The 18,077-nt window shown below is 41.0% G+C and overlaps 1 protein-coding gene across 1 annotated transcript in view; it reads right to left on the reverse strand.

Moving 5' to 3' along the window:
* Positions 1-546: 546 nt before the first annotated feature.
* The window catches only part of LOC111954197 (gamma-aminobutyric acid receptor subunit rho-1-like), a 38,858-nt gene continuing 21,327 nt past the window's right edge, over positions 547-18,077 (reverse strand). The window contains exons 4-10 of the mRNA XM_023973730.2: positions 10,113-10,180; positions 9,689-9,912; positions 5,880-5,962; positions 5,602-5,742; positions 4,116-4,268; positions 3,741-3,937; positions 547-3,602 (exon numbers count right to left, since the gene is read on the reverse strand). Of these exons, the coding sequence (XP_023829498.1) occupies positions 3,309-3,602; positions 3,741-3,937; positions 4,116-4,268; positions 5,602-5,742; positions 5,880-5,962; positions 9,689-9,912; positions 10,113-10,180 (1,160 nt within the window). The 3' untranslated portion in view covers positions 547-3,308. The remainder of the gene's footprint in view (positions 3,603-3,740; positions 3,938-4,115; positions 4,269-5,601; positions 5,743-5,879; positions 5,963-9,688; positions 9,913-10,112; positions 10,181-18,077) is intronic.

An 18,077-nucleotide genomic window follows, 5' to 3' on the forward strand; every position in this document is an offset into this window, starting at 1 on the left:
GCAAAGAACTTTAATGCTGTAACGTAGAACGAAATAACTTTGATAGTTTGTTATCTCCACTGGCTCCACAGACTTTGGCAATGTGTATTTTATTGTACCTGGAATCCACCAATACTTTTACATTGGTTCAGATGCTCTAAACCATTAAAAATCATCCGTTTCCAGCTACAATAGTCATTTACAACATTAACAATGTCTACACTGTATTTCTGATTAATTTGATGTTATTTTAATGGACAAAAAATGTACGGTAGTGTACCTTTTCAGGCTTTGGTTGAAATTAGGCTTAATTGCAAACAGATGTCATAGCAATGTTGCATTAGATAAGCCTACATGCATTGGAAAGGAAGGTTTATATATTCTCCATTCAGGGAATTGAATAATAAATCTGATAAAAGTCTACAGATGCTCATAATTTGGGGGGCTTTCTTCAGTCTATTCATCCATTACATTTCATTGCATGTGAATGAAACAGTCATTATCATATCTGGACGGAAGCCTATTAATTAAGTGTAAGAACAATGTACAGAATTCGTGAAGAGCAAATAGAAGAAAACATTTTAATCAATTACTTATTGTTTCAGAAACTGAGTTACAAAATCATCATGTCAATAGCCCATTTACCTGTCACACATGTTGAATCAAACACTAAAATAGGTGGGAAGGGTGGTCAGAAACTGAAAGTAGTGCAGGAGATAATGTAAGAAGAATCAGTTGACAGATTTATGCTAAAATACTGTACAAGTACTGTTATTAAGTAGTTATTCAATACATATTCAAGCATACCCAGAGAAGGGGAGACACAATAAAAATAGGTGTAATAGTCCATTTGAAACCACAATACACAAAATGATCCCGACATTGTATAGCACAGTTTGAAATAACCATTTGGACACCATTTGTTTTGATATATATTTGATATATTTGCCAAGACATGCAATTCTGGATGCTACTGTATATCTGATCTCATAAAAAAACTGCACAATCATGTACTTATTGGTACAGAAAGTATTTGGTATAGCTTTGTTCCCTAACTTAAACAGTAAAATTATTGATGCTTTCGAGTGACCTTTACTTTGTATCTTTAACATAATGCTCACACATGCTCACTGTAATATACTGTATCTACTTGGATTGTTATTTCTTGAATTCTTGTTTGGAATTTTTTTCTTATTTGTGTATTTTTATTGTATCTGCGAGACATCCTACTGCACTATTGGAGCTAGTAACATAAGCATTTCACTGCACCTGCCATAGCACCTGCAATGACTAACATAATGGATAGCTCTACATGAAACTGATCAAATGTAATGTTAAGATTTTTAGGGAATGCGTTAATCTACTGTAGTGTGACTTTTGCATTAGTTCTCATAGGCTTTGAAAAAATGTATCTTCCAACAATCCAATATAGCATCTTAAACTGAGCAAAAAAAGAAACGTCCCTTTTCCAGGACCCTGTCTTTCAAAGATAATTCGTAAAAATCCAAATAACTTCACAGATCTTTATTGTAAAGGGTTTAAACACTGCTTGTTCAATGAACCATAAACAATTAATGAACATCCACCTGTGGAACGGTCGTTAAGACACTAACAGCTTACAGACAGTAGGCAATTAAGATCAGTTATGAAAACTTAGGACACTAAAGAGGCCTTTCTACTGACTCTGAAAAACACAAAAAGAAAGATGCCCAGGGTCTCTGCTCATCTGCATGAATGTGCCTCAGGCATGCTGCAAGGAGGCATGAGGACTGCAGATGTGGCCAGGGCAATAAATTGCAATGTCCATACTGTGAGACGCCTAAGACAGTGCTACAGGGAGACAGGACAGACAGCTGATCGTCCTCGCAGGGGCAGACCACGTGTAACAACACCTGCACAGAATTGGTACATCCGAACATCACACCTGTGGGACAGGTACAGGATGGCAACAACAACTGCCCGAGGTACACCAGGAACGCACAATCCCTCCATCAGTGCTCAGACTGMCCGCAATAGGCTGAGAGAGGCTGGACTGAGGGCTTGTAGGCCTGTTGTAAGGCAGGTCCTCACCATACATCACCGGCGACCACGTCGCCTATGGGCACAAACCCACCGTCGCTGAACCAGACAGGACTGACAAGAAGTGCTCTTCACTGACGAGTCACGGTTTTGTCTCACCAGGGGTGATGGTCGGATTCGCGTTTATTGTCAAAGGAATGAGCGTTACACCAAGGCCTGTACTCTGGAGCGGGATCGATTTGGAGGTGGAGGGTCCGTCATGGTCTGGGGTGGTGTGTCACAGCATCATCGGACTAAGCTTGTCATTGCAGGCAATCTCAACGCTGTGCGTTACAGGGAAGACATCCTCCTCCCTCATGTGGTACCCTTCCTGCAGGCTTATCCTGACATGACCCTCCAGCATGACAATGCCACTAGCCATACTGCTCGTTCTGTGCGTGATTTCCTGTAAGACAGGAATGTCAGTGTTCTGCCATGGCCAGCGAAGAGCCCGGATCTCAATCCCATTGAGCACGTCTGGGATCTGTTGAATCAGAGGGTGAGGGCTAGGGCCATTCCCCCCAGAAATGTCCGGGAAGTTGCAGGTGCCTTGGTGGAAGAGTGAGGTAACATCTCACAGCAAGAACTGGCAAATCTGGTGCAGTCCATGTGGAGGAGATGCACTGCAGTACTTAATGCAGCTGGTGGCCACACCAGATACTGACTGTTACTTTTGATTTTGACCCCCCCTCTGTTCAGGGACACATTATTCAATTTCTGTTAATCACATGTCTGTGGAACTTGTTCAGTTTATGTCTCAGTTGTTGAATCTTGTTATGTTCATACAAATATTTACATATGTTAAGTTTGCTGAAAATAACAGTAAGAGGAAGTTTCTTTTTTTGCTGAGTTTATATTGGCAATGACAACTAAACTAAATGACAGTTTTGCAATTCTCAATGTGGATAAAAACTCAATGAAGTTTTCAGCTACGGATACAAGCCAGCCCATTACTTATTAATCATTACATGAACTCATTACTTCCCCGGACATATAAAACACCAACATATAGGTGTTCAAAATGACAATAACTGCTGTGTTTGAGTCCGTGTGCTGTGCATGGCATGCCCTCTATATCTCAGGTACAGAAATCCAGGTACCATGGTTTAGCATTTTGCATCATCACATCGTCAGAGTTGTGGTTCCTTTCCAGGTGCATACACCCTGGGTATTTTCGTAGAAAAATAATATAATTCATATAACTCATTAGAATTAATAGAATTCATTCTAGTTCTGTGGGTATGTCTACCTCCATCCCATTCTGTGCAGCGTTAGAGGTAGCAGGACCAGTAGATGATGTTGAACAGAATATAGGACCCAGGGAAGATGACCCGGGAGTACTTGTCTATGGCGTGGGTGTCGATCCACATGCTGCTGTAAGCGCTGGAGCCCACGTGTCCTGTGATCTGGTCGTTCTCCTCAAAGTCCAGATGGACCATCATCCTTTGCTGCATTGCAGCGCCGTTCTCCATCGGCTCACCGCCATAGTTCCCAGTGTTGTTGACATCATCCTCGCTGTAGCTACCCATCATGCCTGGGTGGGTCATGCCACAGGTGCAGGGCAGCTGCAGACAGAAACAGAGACTGGATTAGATACCGAGCTACAGTACCCACATTTAAAATCGAAAACTCCTTCCCAGAGCATCTTTTACAGACTGAGAAACAGACTATTTGGATCCATGGAATGTTATAATGGCACTTACCCTTTCTCGTAGCTTTCTTTCCTTCCGTTCTTGCACTGTAGACAGGTAGTTCACTGCAGCGTACTCTATCACCGATAAGAACACAAACACAAAACTGACCCAGAGGTAAATGTCCACAGCTTTGATGTAGGAAACCCTGGGCATGGAGGCGTTGACTCCAGTGATGATGGTGGACATGGTGAGCACCGTGGTGATACCTGGAGCACAGTACAACACACAACATCTGATCAGAAAGGTTAAAACTTAGGGACACAGCAGGATATTCTACTGAAGGCAGAATATTAGAGGCTTTGTAATAATGAAACATGAATACAGTAGAAGACAGAATTATAATAAGCTTCGAACAAGATCCTGAATTACTAAGGGCTAACTCACCCAGAGGAACCCTGGCCGGTACGGCCCGGCGGTCGATCCAGAAAGACACCCAGGACAACATGACCATCAGAGTGGCAGGGAAGTAGGTCTGCAGCAGGAAGAAGAAGATGTGGCGTCGCAGGGTGAAGTTGATGTACAGACGGTTGTACCAGCCTGGAGAGAAGAGGATCAGATTATTACATATGTTTAGTTATATACACTACCATTCAAAAGTTTGGGGTCACTTAGAAATATCCATGTTTTTGAAAGAAAAGCACATTTCTGTCCATTAAAATAACATAAAATTGATCAGAAATACAGTGTAGACATTGTTAATGTTGTAAATGACTATTGTAGCTGGAAACGGCTGATGGTTTATGGAATATCTACACAGGTGTACAGAGGCGCATTATCAGCAACCATCACTCCTGTGTTACAAAAGCATGTTGTCTTAGCTAATCCAAGTTTATAATTTGAAAAGGCTAATTGATCATTAGAAAACCCTTTTGCAAGTATGTTAGCACAGCTGAAAACTGTTGTGCTCATTAAAGATGCATTAAAACTGGTCTTCTTTAGACTAGTTGAGTATCTGGAGCATCAGCATTTGTGGGTTCGATTACAGGCTCAAAATGGCCAGAAACAAAGATCTTTCTTCTGAAACTTGTCAGTCTATTCTTATTCTGAGGAATGAAGGCTATTCCATGCGAGAAATTGCCAAGAAACTAAAGATCTCGTACAATGCTGTGTACTACTCCCTTCACAGAACAGCGCAAACTATCTCTAACCAGAATAGAAAGATGAGTGGGAGGCCCCGGTGCACAATTGAGCAAGAGGACAAGTACATTAGAGTGTCTAGTTTGAGAAACAGACGCCTCACAAGTCCTCAACTGGCAGCTTCATTAAATAGTACCCGCAAAACACCAGTCTCAACGTCAACAGTGAAGAGGCTGGCCTCTCAGAGTTGCAAAGAAAAAGACATGTCAGACGGGCCAATAAAAAGAAAATATTAAGATGGGCAAAAGAACACAGACACTGGACAGAGGAACTCTGCCTAGAAGGCCAGCATCCCGGAGTCACCTCTTCACTGTTGACATTGAGACTGGTGTTTTTAAGCCATAATTGCATAAGGATTTTCTAATGATCAATTAGCCTTTTAAAATGATAAACTTAGATTAGCTAACACAACGTGCCATTGGAACACAGGAGTGATGTTTGCTGATAATGCGCCTATGTAGATATTCCATTTTGTTTTTTTTATCTGCCGTTTTCAGCTACAATATTAATTTACAACATTAACAATGTCTACACTGTATTTCCGATCAATTTGATGTTATTTTAATGGACAAAAAATTAGCTTTTCTTTCAAAAACAAGAACATTTCTAAGTGACCCAAAACTTTTGAACGGTAGTGTACATTGCATTGCCTGCATTACATTAGCATTACAGAAACACAACCTTGATAAATCACAGTGAACAGCATGTGTTTTGTCAGTCTTCAGTGCTGTACCTGTGCTGCTGTAGAAGGATTTTTTGCTGGTAGTATGGAACTCCTGGATGAGGAACTGGGAGAGGGAGATCCTTTCGTCAGTACTCAGGGAATTGTTCCCTTTCTTCCAGTAGAGCATCAGGTCGTCATCTGTGTACGCATCTGATAAGAAAGAGACATGCTGTTCAGTGTTCACCACTTGAAACAAGTCTATGAATAGGTACATTTTTATTATGATTTGAATGTGACAGAAGAGAAAGAGTCAAAAGGGAAGTGACATCATTAGAGCAGAGACTCACAGCTCTCGATCTCCAGGGAGCAGGTCTGTGTGTCCAGAGGGAAGCGACTCAGGTCCATACTGCACATGGATGTCACCGTCACCCTGCATGAGAACAACAACACGGACAGTTGAGTATACCCAGATCTGTTTATGCTTTTGCCAGCTCCATTGCAGTCATTGTCATTCATTGTCATGCCAAACATTGGCAAGGAGTTGACATTATAGCACAAACAGACTGGTACTCAGGCTAAGCTGAGTAGTCTATTGGTCAAGCAATACACAGAGCGAGTGGCGACCCGTCATTCAGGGCCCCACCTGTTTTGAGCCCCACCTGCATGTTATTTTGGCATTAATACGCAGTTTGCAAACAATGCAAAAAAAAATAAAAATGTTAATAAAGCCGCATATAAACATGATCTCTTATTTGCATTCTTGAGTAAGGCAGCTCCAAAATGCAAGTGTTTCAGCCTAGCTCAGTGCCTTCTGAGGTGGTGGGGCAGGCGCGGAAATACGGAGCGTAGGGGTTGGTTATGTTCTCTAGTTGCGCCATAATTGGCTCAGTGTTCTGTCACTCATTGGGACTCTACGTTACCACAAAATCTATGGGTAGAGCTAAAAAATTCAAGCCCCTTGGGTGCTGCCATAGATTTAGATTAGAAGTGCCCATCCAAGGCTCAAGGTAATTGACCACAGATAAAATTACGTCAAATCAGATTATATCTACCATAGCTTTGATTGGAATGATCCTGTCAACATCATACTTTCAAAATCTTAGCTAGCAAGCTAGCAGTCATCATGAATCATGTCGACAATCTACTGGCAAATCCTTTTCATTCCTTCTCATATGAACAGAAATGATGTAGAGAAATTATAGATAAAACATATCAGTGCTCATTGGCCATTACACAACAAGTTTGAAATCGCGAATTCAACAATGAGTGGTTTGGAAGGAATCAGTGGCTAACTGCAAGCGTTGCAAAGCAATCACTAGCCTGCTATTCAGTGGAGTGGATGTTAAGCATTCAACACCATGGGCCATAAAAGGTTGAATACATTGACCATGCTGTCAATCCAGTGTGACTTCTGCCACATTCAAAACAACTGGAAACTCATAACTGGTAAATCTCAGACTTCCGTGAGTTCAAGACAACTGGGAACTCTGGGGGGAAAAACACTCTCCAACTGGGAAAATACATTTTGAACGGTCATCCAACTCGGAATTCCAAGTCGGGAACTCTAGCCTCTTTCTAGAGCTATGACCTGTATGTCTTGTAAGTTGCTGCATAAATTATGTAATATGCCAGGGAGATATGTATACTGTAGCTAAGAAAGTAATACTAAGTGTATGTTGTGTAGGAAGCTGTTAGTAGCCCATGTGCCTCACCCTAATAATTTGGTCCCTTTCCCCCCTCATAATTTTGCCTACTGTTCTGACTTGGTGGTGCACATGTAGCCTATAGCCTGTTTTACAGAAATGTAATCATCAAATATTGTAAGAGCTTTCATTGTCTGCTTATATGCCGCCTTTATTTATCCTACAGTTCTGACTTGATATACAGGGAGAATACTATAAGAACAGCCCATGTTCTGAAATCTGTCTCTGTACATTTCAAAAGTGCTGAACAAATATTTATTTTGACCTTATCTGTCCTAGCTTGCTCATTAATATCTTAATCGAAATTACGGATTGCCTCTTATCCGCTCGTCGTCCCCTTATGCCATAGTTTGTACATCTAAATTGTCAGTAGAAACCACATTTGTTTAAGCAAGTCAGCCATATCAGCTATGTTTTTTAAAAAGGCAGTAAATTAATGAACTGTTTCGCTGCCAGACAAGGCTCCCTGATAGCCAGATGTAGCAGTGCTAAGGATTCACCCCATGGTGCTGAAAAGAAACCTCTGCTTTCTTTTCAGCACCAGTTTGTGGGGGCCTACAGTGCAATTAATGTATTATTTAGTGTTGTCTTGTGTAGTGGCTTTGCTGGCATGCATCAAAACATTTTGGGGGGAGTTTTCCCCACCAAGATTTGCATGCTAAAATCACCACTGGTCACAAATATAGTGCAATTAATGTATTGTTTAGTGTTGTGTAGTGTAGTGGCTTTGCTGGCATGTATCAACATATTTTGGGAGAGTTTGCCCCAGAAAGATTTACATGCTAAAATCGCCACTGCACAGAGCAATGTACTATAATACAATAATGGCAAAGAGAAATCAGTTGGGGATGTGGGTGAATATGTGTTGTGTATATTAACTGGGTGGTTCGAGCCGTGAATGCTGATTGGCTGACAGCCGTGGTATATCAGACCGTATACCACGGGTATGACAAAACATTTATTTTTACTGCTCTAATTATTTTGGTAACCGGTTCATAAAAGCAATAAGGCACCTCAGGGGTTTGTGGTATATTGGCCATATACCACACCCTCTTGGGCCTTATTGTTTCATTATATTTCAGACAGATACACACAGAGTCAGGGGGTTGAGGAAATTCAGGGATAAATAGATAAAGATAGCCAAGATAATCCAGCACAGTGTAGAAGAGACCCGTCGCTACACAGGATCCTCTGGGAGGAAGATCCACATACAGTAAACAGTTGGTTACTCTCCAAATCTGCTTCCATCTGGAACATAAATCTCTGGTTCCAGCCCTCCGAGAGATTAACCCTACTGATGAGCCTGCATGGTATCTATAGTAGAACACACACGACCCTGTCGCTCCACAAGTCCAATACATCTGTAAGAATAGAGAAATTCTATAATACACCTCAAGATTGGTATTTACAGATGGCCTATGTGTATACCAGGGCATAGTTCAAAGTCGCAAGACCAGTCTGTCTTGATGGCTATTTACACCATTATCTTAGCATGACCGCTGACACCACCAGTGATGGAAGTGTTCATGACGCTACTTACTATCAGTGCCCCACAGGTGTCAATAAGACTGTATGCAGTGTGTGCTGACTGCCAGCAGAGGGAGCTACTGACGCAGACATCTTGATACTGGCTCTTGCTGCCAAGACTCTCAAATGGACCAACTGTGGATTACAAGTCTTTTGGCTCCAGCATTCTGATTACTCACCAAAATGACAAACTCAATCTCTGTCTGCAGATTTACTATACTTTACTGACAGTTTCTCATCACATCCATCATGTTGTCATGAAATACAAACTGCACGTCTATTTGGTCAAGAGATATAAATAGGCACTTGGCCAGGACCCTGATCCATAACAGCACCACAGCATTTTTTAATTTGCAAATTGCTAATGGGTAAAAACAAAGCATGAAAGTGTTGAATTAGGCCTGCCTCAGCTGGCAGCTCTGTGATTTGCGTAATGAAATCACTTTGGGGATAAATTGTCAGTTGGCAAAGACTAGTGTTTACAAACAGCACAAGCTTCTCTTCAGTTGATTCCATTCCAAACAGTGATCAGACCTAGCTAGCTCATTTCACCCATCATTTGTAGGCTTTGTCTGGACTTATTTTACATAACAAGCTACTGTACCCACTAGAGTTCACAAGGATATTTTGTGTGCCACAAAACTGTCTAAGCCTCCTGATGCCTAGCTTTGATGGTGGATGAGGTTAGTTCCCCCCTTACTATGTAAAGAGCTTTGAGTACCTCAGTAGGGAGAAAGGCTCTATATACTGTAAATACAATCCATTATTAATATTAACACAAGTTTCAGTCTCAGGCAAGGTTACTCATCGTGCAAGTGTGGTTCACCAAACCCTTTCTATTATACCAGTATGCTTCAAACTGATTGCCAGTGTCAACCATGTAGCAAAGAACAAAACCAATGTTCGACTCTGACCAGGTGAATTACCTTAAGCTGTAGAGCACCTTGCCATCAGGGTAGACTCTCAGCATGACATTATCTGTGGTGGTGTCGTGTGTGAAAGACTTCTTGGAGTGGACAAAGAACAGGTCTGGCACCCAGATCTTCTTGACCAGGCGCCCGTCGAAGGTCATGCTCTTATTGGTGGTGCTGTGGAAAGAAAGGCGCTCATCTTTCCAGTAGTGCCTAATATACAAGGTCATGGTGAAGTCCTGAAACACAGAGCATGACAATGCTGCAATTTCAACAGAGCGATCACATATTAATAACCAAAATGAATGGGATACACTATAAATGTCTTCCCCTCTTCTTTCCAATTCATCAAATTAAAGTATGGTTGATCTATGCATCTATGAAGGACAGCTTCATTTTGGTTTACATCACAGCTTACAGAAAGTATAGAAACACTTACCATGTCAACTTCTGAGATTGTGTCCAGACTTTCTACCTGAACATCAACTCCAACTTGAACAGTGTGTCCTGCAAAGATACACAACTCAAATCTTAGCTTAATTAAAACAATAAACAAAACCATTCAGATATGTTAATGGAAATGTAACTTGTTTCCATAAATAACATAAGTTGTTAATGGTTGGGGTAGATAAGTGTATAGTTCATTTGTTTATGTAAGTCAGTCAAGAACCCAAGCTAACTGGCTAACATTGGCTAGCTTGCTAGCTACTTTACAGACACAGAGAAGTTCAGAAAACAGGTCACTCTGACCATTTTACTTGCCCTAGCAGAGCTGGTAAGACTTTTCATGTTATTAAGAGGGTTAGTGATTGTAACAGTGTTACTGGCAACAATTTAATTACGTTTTTAAACAATGTTTACTGGCACCTTTAGCTGTTAAAATTCAAATGTTCTTCTTCTGGGGGAGGATGCCCCCAAACCTCCCTACCAGGGTTCCCCTCTGGCTTTGGGCTAAGCCCCATATGTCCTCAAATCCTAGAAACGTCCCAGGGTAGGGATAGTCTTGATAGTACACAAATCAACACAGAGAAAAACAAAAAAGTCAATAGCTTGCTAAGATTATCTCTCCATTGTTGTAACAATGTAATAAAAGCTGTCGCGATTACGTAGCTGTATTTAGGGGACATTTTTATCTAGACAATTCTATTTAAAACAATGAGTTTTTGCTCCATTAGTCCCTTCATCCAGTGCACTGCAAAAAAAACAAAATTAGGCCACAGTGTTCCAAAAACCAACTCAGCCGTGCCAGACACAAACATATCTGGAGGCTCTCCAATATTTAGTGGTTGCATTTTATAATCCTTCCTGGGTTGAAATGTCATATTGCAGACAGCTGAAAGAGCTCATCTCCCTTAAAGGGATTTAAAAAGGAACCACTCATTTTGTTTGTGTATCCAATGAGGTAGCAATACAACATTTATTCATATCTCTTACACATACAGTACCAGTCATTCAAGGATTTTTCTTTATTTTTACTATTTTCTACATTGTAGAATAATAGTGAAGACATCACAACTATGAAATAACATATGGAATCATGTAGTAACCAAAGAAGTGTTAAACAAATCAAAATATATTTAGATTTCAGATTCTTCAAAGTAGCCACCCTTTGCCTTGATGACAGATTTGCACACTCTTGGCATTCTCTCAACCAGCTTCATGAGGAATGCTTTTCCAACAGTCTTGAAGGAGATCCCACATACTGTATGCTGAGCACTTGTTGGCTGCTTTTCCTTCACTCTGTGGTCCAACTCATCCCAAACCCTCTGAATTGGGTTGAGATCGAGTGATTGTGGACGCCAGGTAATCTGATGCAGCACTCCATCACTCTCCTTGGTCAAATAGCCCTTACACAGCCTGGAGGTGTGTTTTGGGTCATTGTCCTGTTGAAAAACAAATGATAGTCCCACTAAGCGCAAACCAGATGCTATGGCGTATCGCTGCAGAATGCTGTGGTAGCCATGCTGGTTAAGGGTGCCTTGAATTTAAAATAAATCACACACAGTGTCACCAGCAAAGCCCTGCCACACCATCACATCTCCTCCTCCATGCTTCATGGTGGGAACCACACATGCGGAGATCATCCATTCACCTCTCTGCATCTCACAAAGACAAGGCGGTTGGAACCAAAAAATCTCAAATTTGGACTCATCACCAAAGGACAGATTTCCACCGGTCTAATGTCCATTGCTCGTGTTTCTTGGCCCAAGCAACTCTCTTATTATTGGTGTCCTTTAGTAGTGGTTTCTTTGCAGCAATTCGACCATGAAGGCCTGATTCACGCAGTTTCTTCTGAACAGTTGATGTTGAAATGTGTCTGTTACTTGAACTTTGTGAAACATTTATTTGGGCTGTAATCTGAGATGCAGTTAAGTCTAATGAACTTATCCTCGGCAGCAGAGGTAACTCTGCATCTTCCTTTCCTGTGGCGGTCTTCACGAGAGCCAGTTTCATCATGACGCTTGATGGTTTTTGCGACTGCACTTGAAGAAACTTTCAAAGTTCTTTACATGAACTGTTCTTGCCATAATATGGACTTGGTCTTTTACCAAACAGGGCTATCTTCTGTATACCACCTCGACCTTGTCACAACACAACTGATTGTCTCAAACGCATTAAGAAGGAAAGAAATTCCACAAATGAACTTTTAAGAAGGCAGACCTGAAGGCAGCGTCCCACCTAACCAACAGCCAGTGAAATTGCAGGGCGCCAAATTCAAAACAACAGAAATGTCATAATTAAAATTCCTCAAACATACAAGTATTATACACCATTTTAAAGGTAACCTTCTCCTTAATCCAGCCAAAGTGTCTGATTTCAAAAAGGATTTACGGCGAAAGCACACCTTGCGATTATGTTAGCTCAGTACATAGCCACAGAAAAACACAGCCATTTTTCCAGCCAAAGAGAGGAGTAACAAAAAGCAGAAATAGAGTTAAAATTAATCACTAACCTTTGATGATCTTCATCAGATGACACTCGTAGGACATCATGTTACACAATACATGTATGTTTTGTTCGGTAAAGTTCATATTTATATCAAAACATCTGAGTTTAGGCGGGACGCTACTGTCTCACTTAGCCAAAAGCCAGAGAAAATGCAGCGCGCCAAATTCAAATAAAATACTATAAAAATCTAACTTTCATTAAATCACACATGAAAGATACCAAATTAAAGCTACATATGTTGTGAATCCAGCCAACATGTCTGATTTCAAATAGACTTTTCGGCGAAAGCACACCAAACGATTATGTTAGGTCAGTACATAGCCACAGAAAAACACAGCCATTTTCCCAACCAAAGATAGGAGTCACAAAAAGCTGAAATAGAGATAAAATGAATCACTAACCTTTGATGATCTTCATCAGATGACACTCATAGGACATCATGTTACACAATACATGTATGTTTTGTTCGATAATGTGCATATTTATATCCCCAAATCTCGGTTTACATTGGCGCCATGTTCAGAAATGCCTCCAAAATATCCGTAGAAATTGCAGAGAGCCACGTCAAATAACAGAAATACTCATCATAAACTTTGATGAAAGATACATGTTTTACATAGAATTAAAGATACACTTGTTCTTAATGCAACCGCTATGTCAGATTTCAAAAAAACTTTACGGAAAAAGCACACCATGCAATAATCTGAGACAGCGTTCAGATATAACAACATTTCTCCGCCATGTTGGAGTCAACAGAAATACGAAATTACATCATAAATATTCCCTTACCTTTGATGATCTTCATCAGACTGCACTCCCAGGAATCCTAGTTCCACAATAAATCGTTGATTTGTTCGATAATGTCCATTACTTATCTCCATGAAGCTAGCACGTTTAGTACACTTGTCCAAACGCTCGCGCAGATGCAGGCGAACTCGGAAGAAAACTTCAAAAAGTTATATTACAGGTCGAATAAACTGGTCAAACTAAGTAGAGAATCAATCTTCAGGATGTTGTTATCATAAATATCCAATAACGTTCCAACCGGAGAATTCCTTTGTGTCTACAGAAATAATGGAACGCAAGGCGATATCATTTGGAATGCGCATGACCAAGAACTGACACTCTGCCAGACCACTGACTGAAACACCTCCCATCCGGTCCTACATCCCAGTAGAGGCTTCATTCAACGTTCTACAGACTGTTGACATCTAGTGGAAGGCGTAGGAAGTGCAAACAGATCCATATCTTACAGGGATTTTAATAGGCGATGAGTTGAACATCGACCAGCCTCAGAATTCTGACTTCCTGTTTGGATTTTTTCTCAGGTTTTTGCCTGCCATATGAGTTCTGTTATACTCACAGACATCATTCAAACAGTTTTAGAAACTTAAGAGTGTTTTCTATCCAATAGTAATAATAATATGCATATCTTAGCATCTGGGACAGAGTAGGAGGCAGTTCACTCTGGGCACGCTATTCATCCAAAAGTGAAAATGCTGCCCCCTGTCACAAAGAAGTTAATTGAAATGCATTCCAGGTGACTACCTCATGAAGCTAGTTGTGAGGGAATGCCAAGAGTGTGCAAAGCTGTCATCAAGGCAAAGGGGGGCTACTTTGAAGAATCTCAAATATAAAATATATTTTTATTTGTTTATCACTTTTTTGGTTACAACATGATTCCATATGTGTTATTTCATAGTTTTTATGTCTTCACTATTATTCTACAATGTAGAAAATAGTAAAAATAAAGAAAATCCCTGGAATGAGTAGGTGTGTCCAAACCTTTGACTGGTACTGTACGTATAACCCAAATCAAATCAACGTTTATTGGTTGCGTACACAGTTTAGCAGGTGTTATTGTGGTGCAGCAAAATGCTCATGTTGCTAGCTCCTACAATGCACTGAAATGCCAAACAGCTAAAATGTAAAAAACAAAACTATTTTAAACCTGTTTGGGATAGGGGGCAGCATTTTCACGTTCGGATGAAAAGCGTGCCCAGAGTAAACTTCCTGCTACTCAGGCCCAGAAGCTAATATATGCATATTATTAGTAGATTTGGATAGAAAACACTCTGAAGTTTCTAAAACTGTTTGAATGATGTCTGTGAGTATAACAGACCTCATATGGCAGGCGAAAACCTGAGAAAAATACAACCAGGAAGTGGGAAATCTGAGGTTTGTAGTTTTTCAACTCATTGCCTTTCTAATATACAGTGTCTATGGGGTCATAATAATTGAGGCTTCTACTGTGAAGGAGGGGGGAATGAGAGCTGTTACAACCAGGTGTCTGGCAGAATACCATGAGCTGGTCACGCGCATGGCCGTGAGAGCGACCTGCGTTCCATTGCATTCCTAAAGACAAAGGAATTATCCGGCTGAAACACGATTGAATATTTATGTTAAAAACATCCTAAAGATTGATTATATACATCGTTTGACATGTTTCAACGAACTGTTATATAACTTTTTGGACTTTGTCTGAACTTTCGCCTGGACTTGCCCGCGCCTCATGAGTTTGGATTGTGAACTGAACGCGCTAACAAAAAGGAGGTATTTGGACATAAATGATGGACTTTATCGAACAAAACAAACATTTATTGTGGAACTGGGATTCCTGGGAGTGCATTCTGATGAAGATCATCAAAGGTAAGTGAATATTTATAATGCTATTTCTGACTTCTGTTGACTCCACAACATGGCGGGTACCTGTATAGCTTGTTTTTGTGTCTGAGCGCCGTACTCAGATTATAGCATGGTGTGCTTTTTCCGTAAAGTTAAAAAAAAATCTGACACAGCGTTTGCATTAAGGAGAAGTATGTCTTTAATTCTGTGCATAACAGTTGTATCTTTTATCAAAGTTTATGATGAGTATTTCTGTAAATTGATGTGGCTCTCTGAAAATTCAGCGGATGTTTGAGGCACAACATTACTGACCATAACGCGCCAATGTAAACTGAGATTTTCATATATAAATATGAACTTTATCGAACAAAACATAAATGTATCGTGTAACATGAAGTCCTATGAGTGCCATCTGATGAAGATCATCAAAGGTTAGTGATTCATTTGATCTCTATTTCTGCTTTTTGTGACTCCTCTCTTTGGCTGGAAAATGGCTGTATGTGTTTTTGTGACTAGGCTCTGACCTCACATAATCATATTGTGTGCTTTCGCTGTAAAGCATTTTTGAAATCAGACACGATGGGTAGATTAACAAGAAGTTAAGCTTTAATTTGGTGTATTGCACTTGTGAATGTATGAAAGTTACATATTTCTAAAGAATATTTTTGAATTTCGTGCTCTGCCTTTTCAGCGGAATGTTGTCGAGCGGAACCCCTAGCCATTAGACGTTTTAAAGACATGCAAAAAAGTTTGCATTTGAAACAGTGGACAACAAAACCAACGCATGGATTACTGTCATACCTTGTCCATAGACTTGCCTGGCTACCCAGACTCCTTGCTCTGGCCAAACAAAATGCCACGCCCAGAGATGTTCATTTATTCTCCGTAATGAGTCTGGATCTGGGTACCTCCTCGACCCTTCACTGAATGTGAACACATTCCTTATGATTGGTCGATTGGGCTGTCTGATTGGTCCAGAAACTGATGGGTTGGGCCAGATACAGAACACATGTAGGTAAAGCAGAGGTTTAAAAATGTCTCATTGACTTTGATACTCTGAGATGATCCAATCAATGATGACTTTGTTTTGTACAATGCCCCTCGTCACCACAAACAACTTCAATGATGGCAGTCTCAGACTAAAGTATGTAGCGAACGACAGAGCAGTAGAAGAATATATCATTTTCTAATTTGGGTGGCATCCTATTTATTAATTTGGGTGAACTATCCCTGTAACATTGAGGGGATAACCCATCTAGTGGTCAGAACCTGGTAATATCAGGATGTAGGATGGGACATAAACCTAACAATTTCTCCGAACAGGGAAAAAACAACATCACCAAATTCACTGGGAACACATTACATAGGATGAACAAACAATACTCAAACAATACCATACTACTTCTCAGACATAGAGAACTGATACTATATACTCGTTAGGTGGGATTGGCGGGGGGTATGGAGGGTCTGTGGGAGGCTTTTGACCATTGCATAGGATTCCTCATGTCTAACTCATTGTTAGAATTTTTGGGGGTCCAAATCAGATGTTAGGTACTATATTTAATGAATATTATATGAATCCTATAAATGTAAATAGCCAATTTGGGTGCAATCAATTAGCTTAACTTCTCAGAGATCAAATCAAACTTTATTTGTCACAACAAGTGTAAACCTTATCGTCAAATGCTTACTTATATGCCCTTAACCAACAGTGCAGTTCAAGAAGAGTTAAGAAAATATTTACCAAACAAAGTAAAAAATTATAAAAAGTAACACAATAACATAACAATAACGAGGCGATATACAGTTGGTACCGGTACCGAGTCAGTATGCTGAGGTACAAGTTAGAGGTAATTTGTACATGTAGGAAGGGGTGAAGTGACTATGCATAGATAATAAAGAGCGAGTAGCAGCAGTGTACAAAACAAATGGGGGGGGGGGGGGTTCAATGTAATAGTCCGGAGGCCATTTGATTAATTGTTCAGCAGTCTTTTGGCTTGGGGGTAGAAGCTGTTAAGGAGCCTTTTGGTCCTAGACTTGGCGCTCCGGTACCACTTGCCGTGCGGTAGCAGAGATAACAGTCTATGACTTGTGTGACTGGAGTCTCTGACAATTTTATGTGCTTTCCTCTGACACCGCCTTTTATATAGGTCCTGGATTGCAGGAAGCTTGGCAAGTGATGTACTGGGCCGTACGCACTACCCTCTGTAGTGTCTTACGGTCAGATGCCGAGCAGTTGCCACACCAGGCGGTGATGCAACCGGTCAGGATGCTCTCGATGGTGCAGCTGTAGAACCTTTTGAGGATCTGAGGACCCATGCCAAATCTTTTCAGTCTCCTGAGGGGGAAAAGGTTTTGTCGTGCCCTCTTCACGACTGTCTTGGTGTGTTTGGACCATGATAGATCATTGGTGATGTGGACACCAAGGAACTTGAAACTCTTGACCCGCTCCACTACAGCCCCGTTGATGTTAATGGGGGCCTGTTCGGCCCGCCTTTTCCTGTAGTCCATGATCAGCTCCTTTGTCTTGCTCACATTGAGGGAGAGGCTGTTGTCCTGGCACCACACTGCCAGTTCTCTGACCTCCTCCCTATAGGCTGCCTCATCGTTGTCGGTGATCAGGCCTACCACTGTTGTGTCGTCAGCAAACTTAATGATGGTGTTGGAGTCGTGTTTGGCCACGCAGTCGTGGGTGAACAGGGAGTACAGGAGGGGACTAAGTACACACCCCTGAGGGGCCCCAGTGTTGAGGATCAGCGTGGCAGACGTGTTGTTGCCTACCTTTACGACCTCGGGGCGGCCCGTCAGGAAGTCCAGAATCCAGTTGCAG

Source organism: Salvelinus sp. IW2-2015, linkage group LG28 (genome assembly GCF_002910315.2).
Source record: "Salvelinus sp. IW2-2015 linkage group LG28, ASM291031v2, whole genome shotgun sequence".
In the NCBI taxonomy this organism is placed as follows: Eukaryota; Metazoa; Chordata; class Actinopteri; order Salmoniformes; family Salmonidae; genus Salvelinus; species Salvelinus sp. IW2-2015.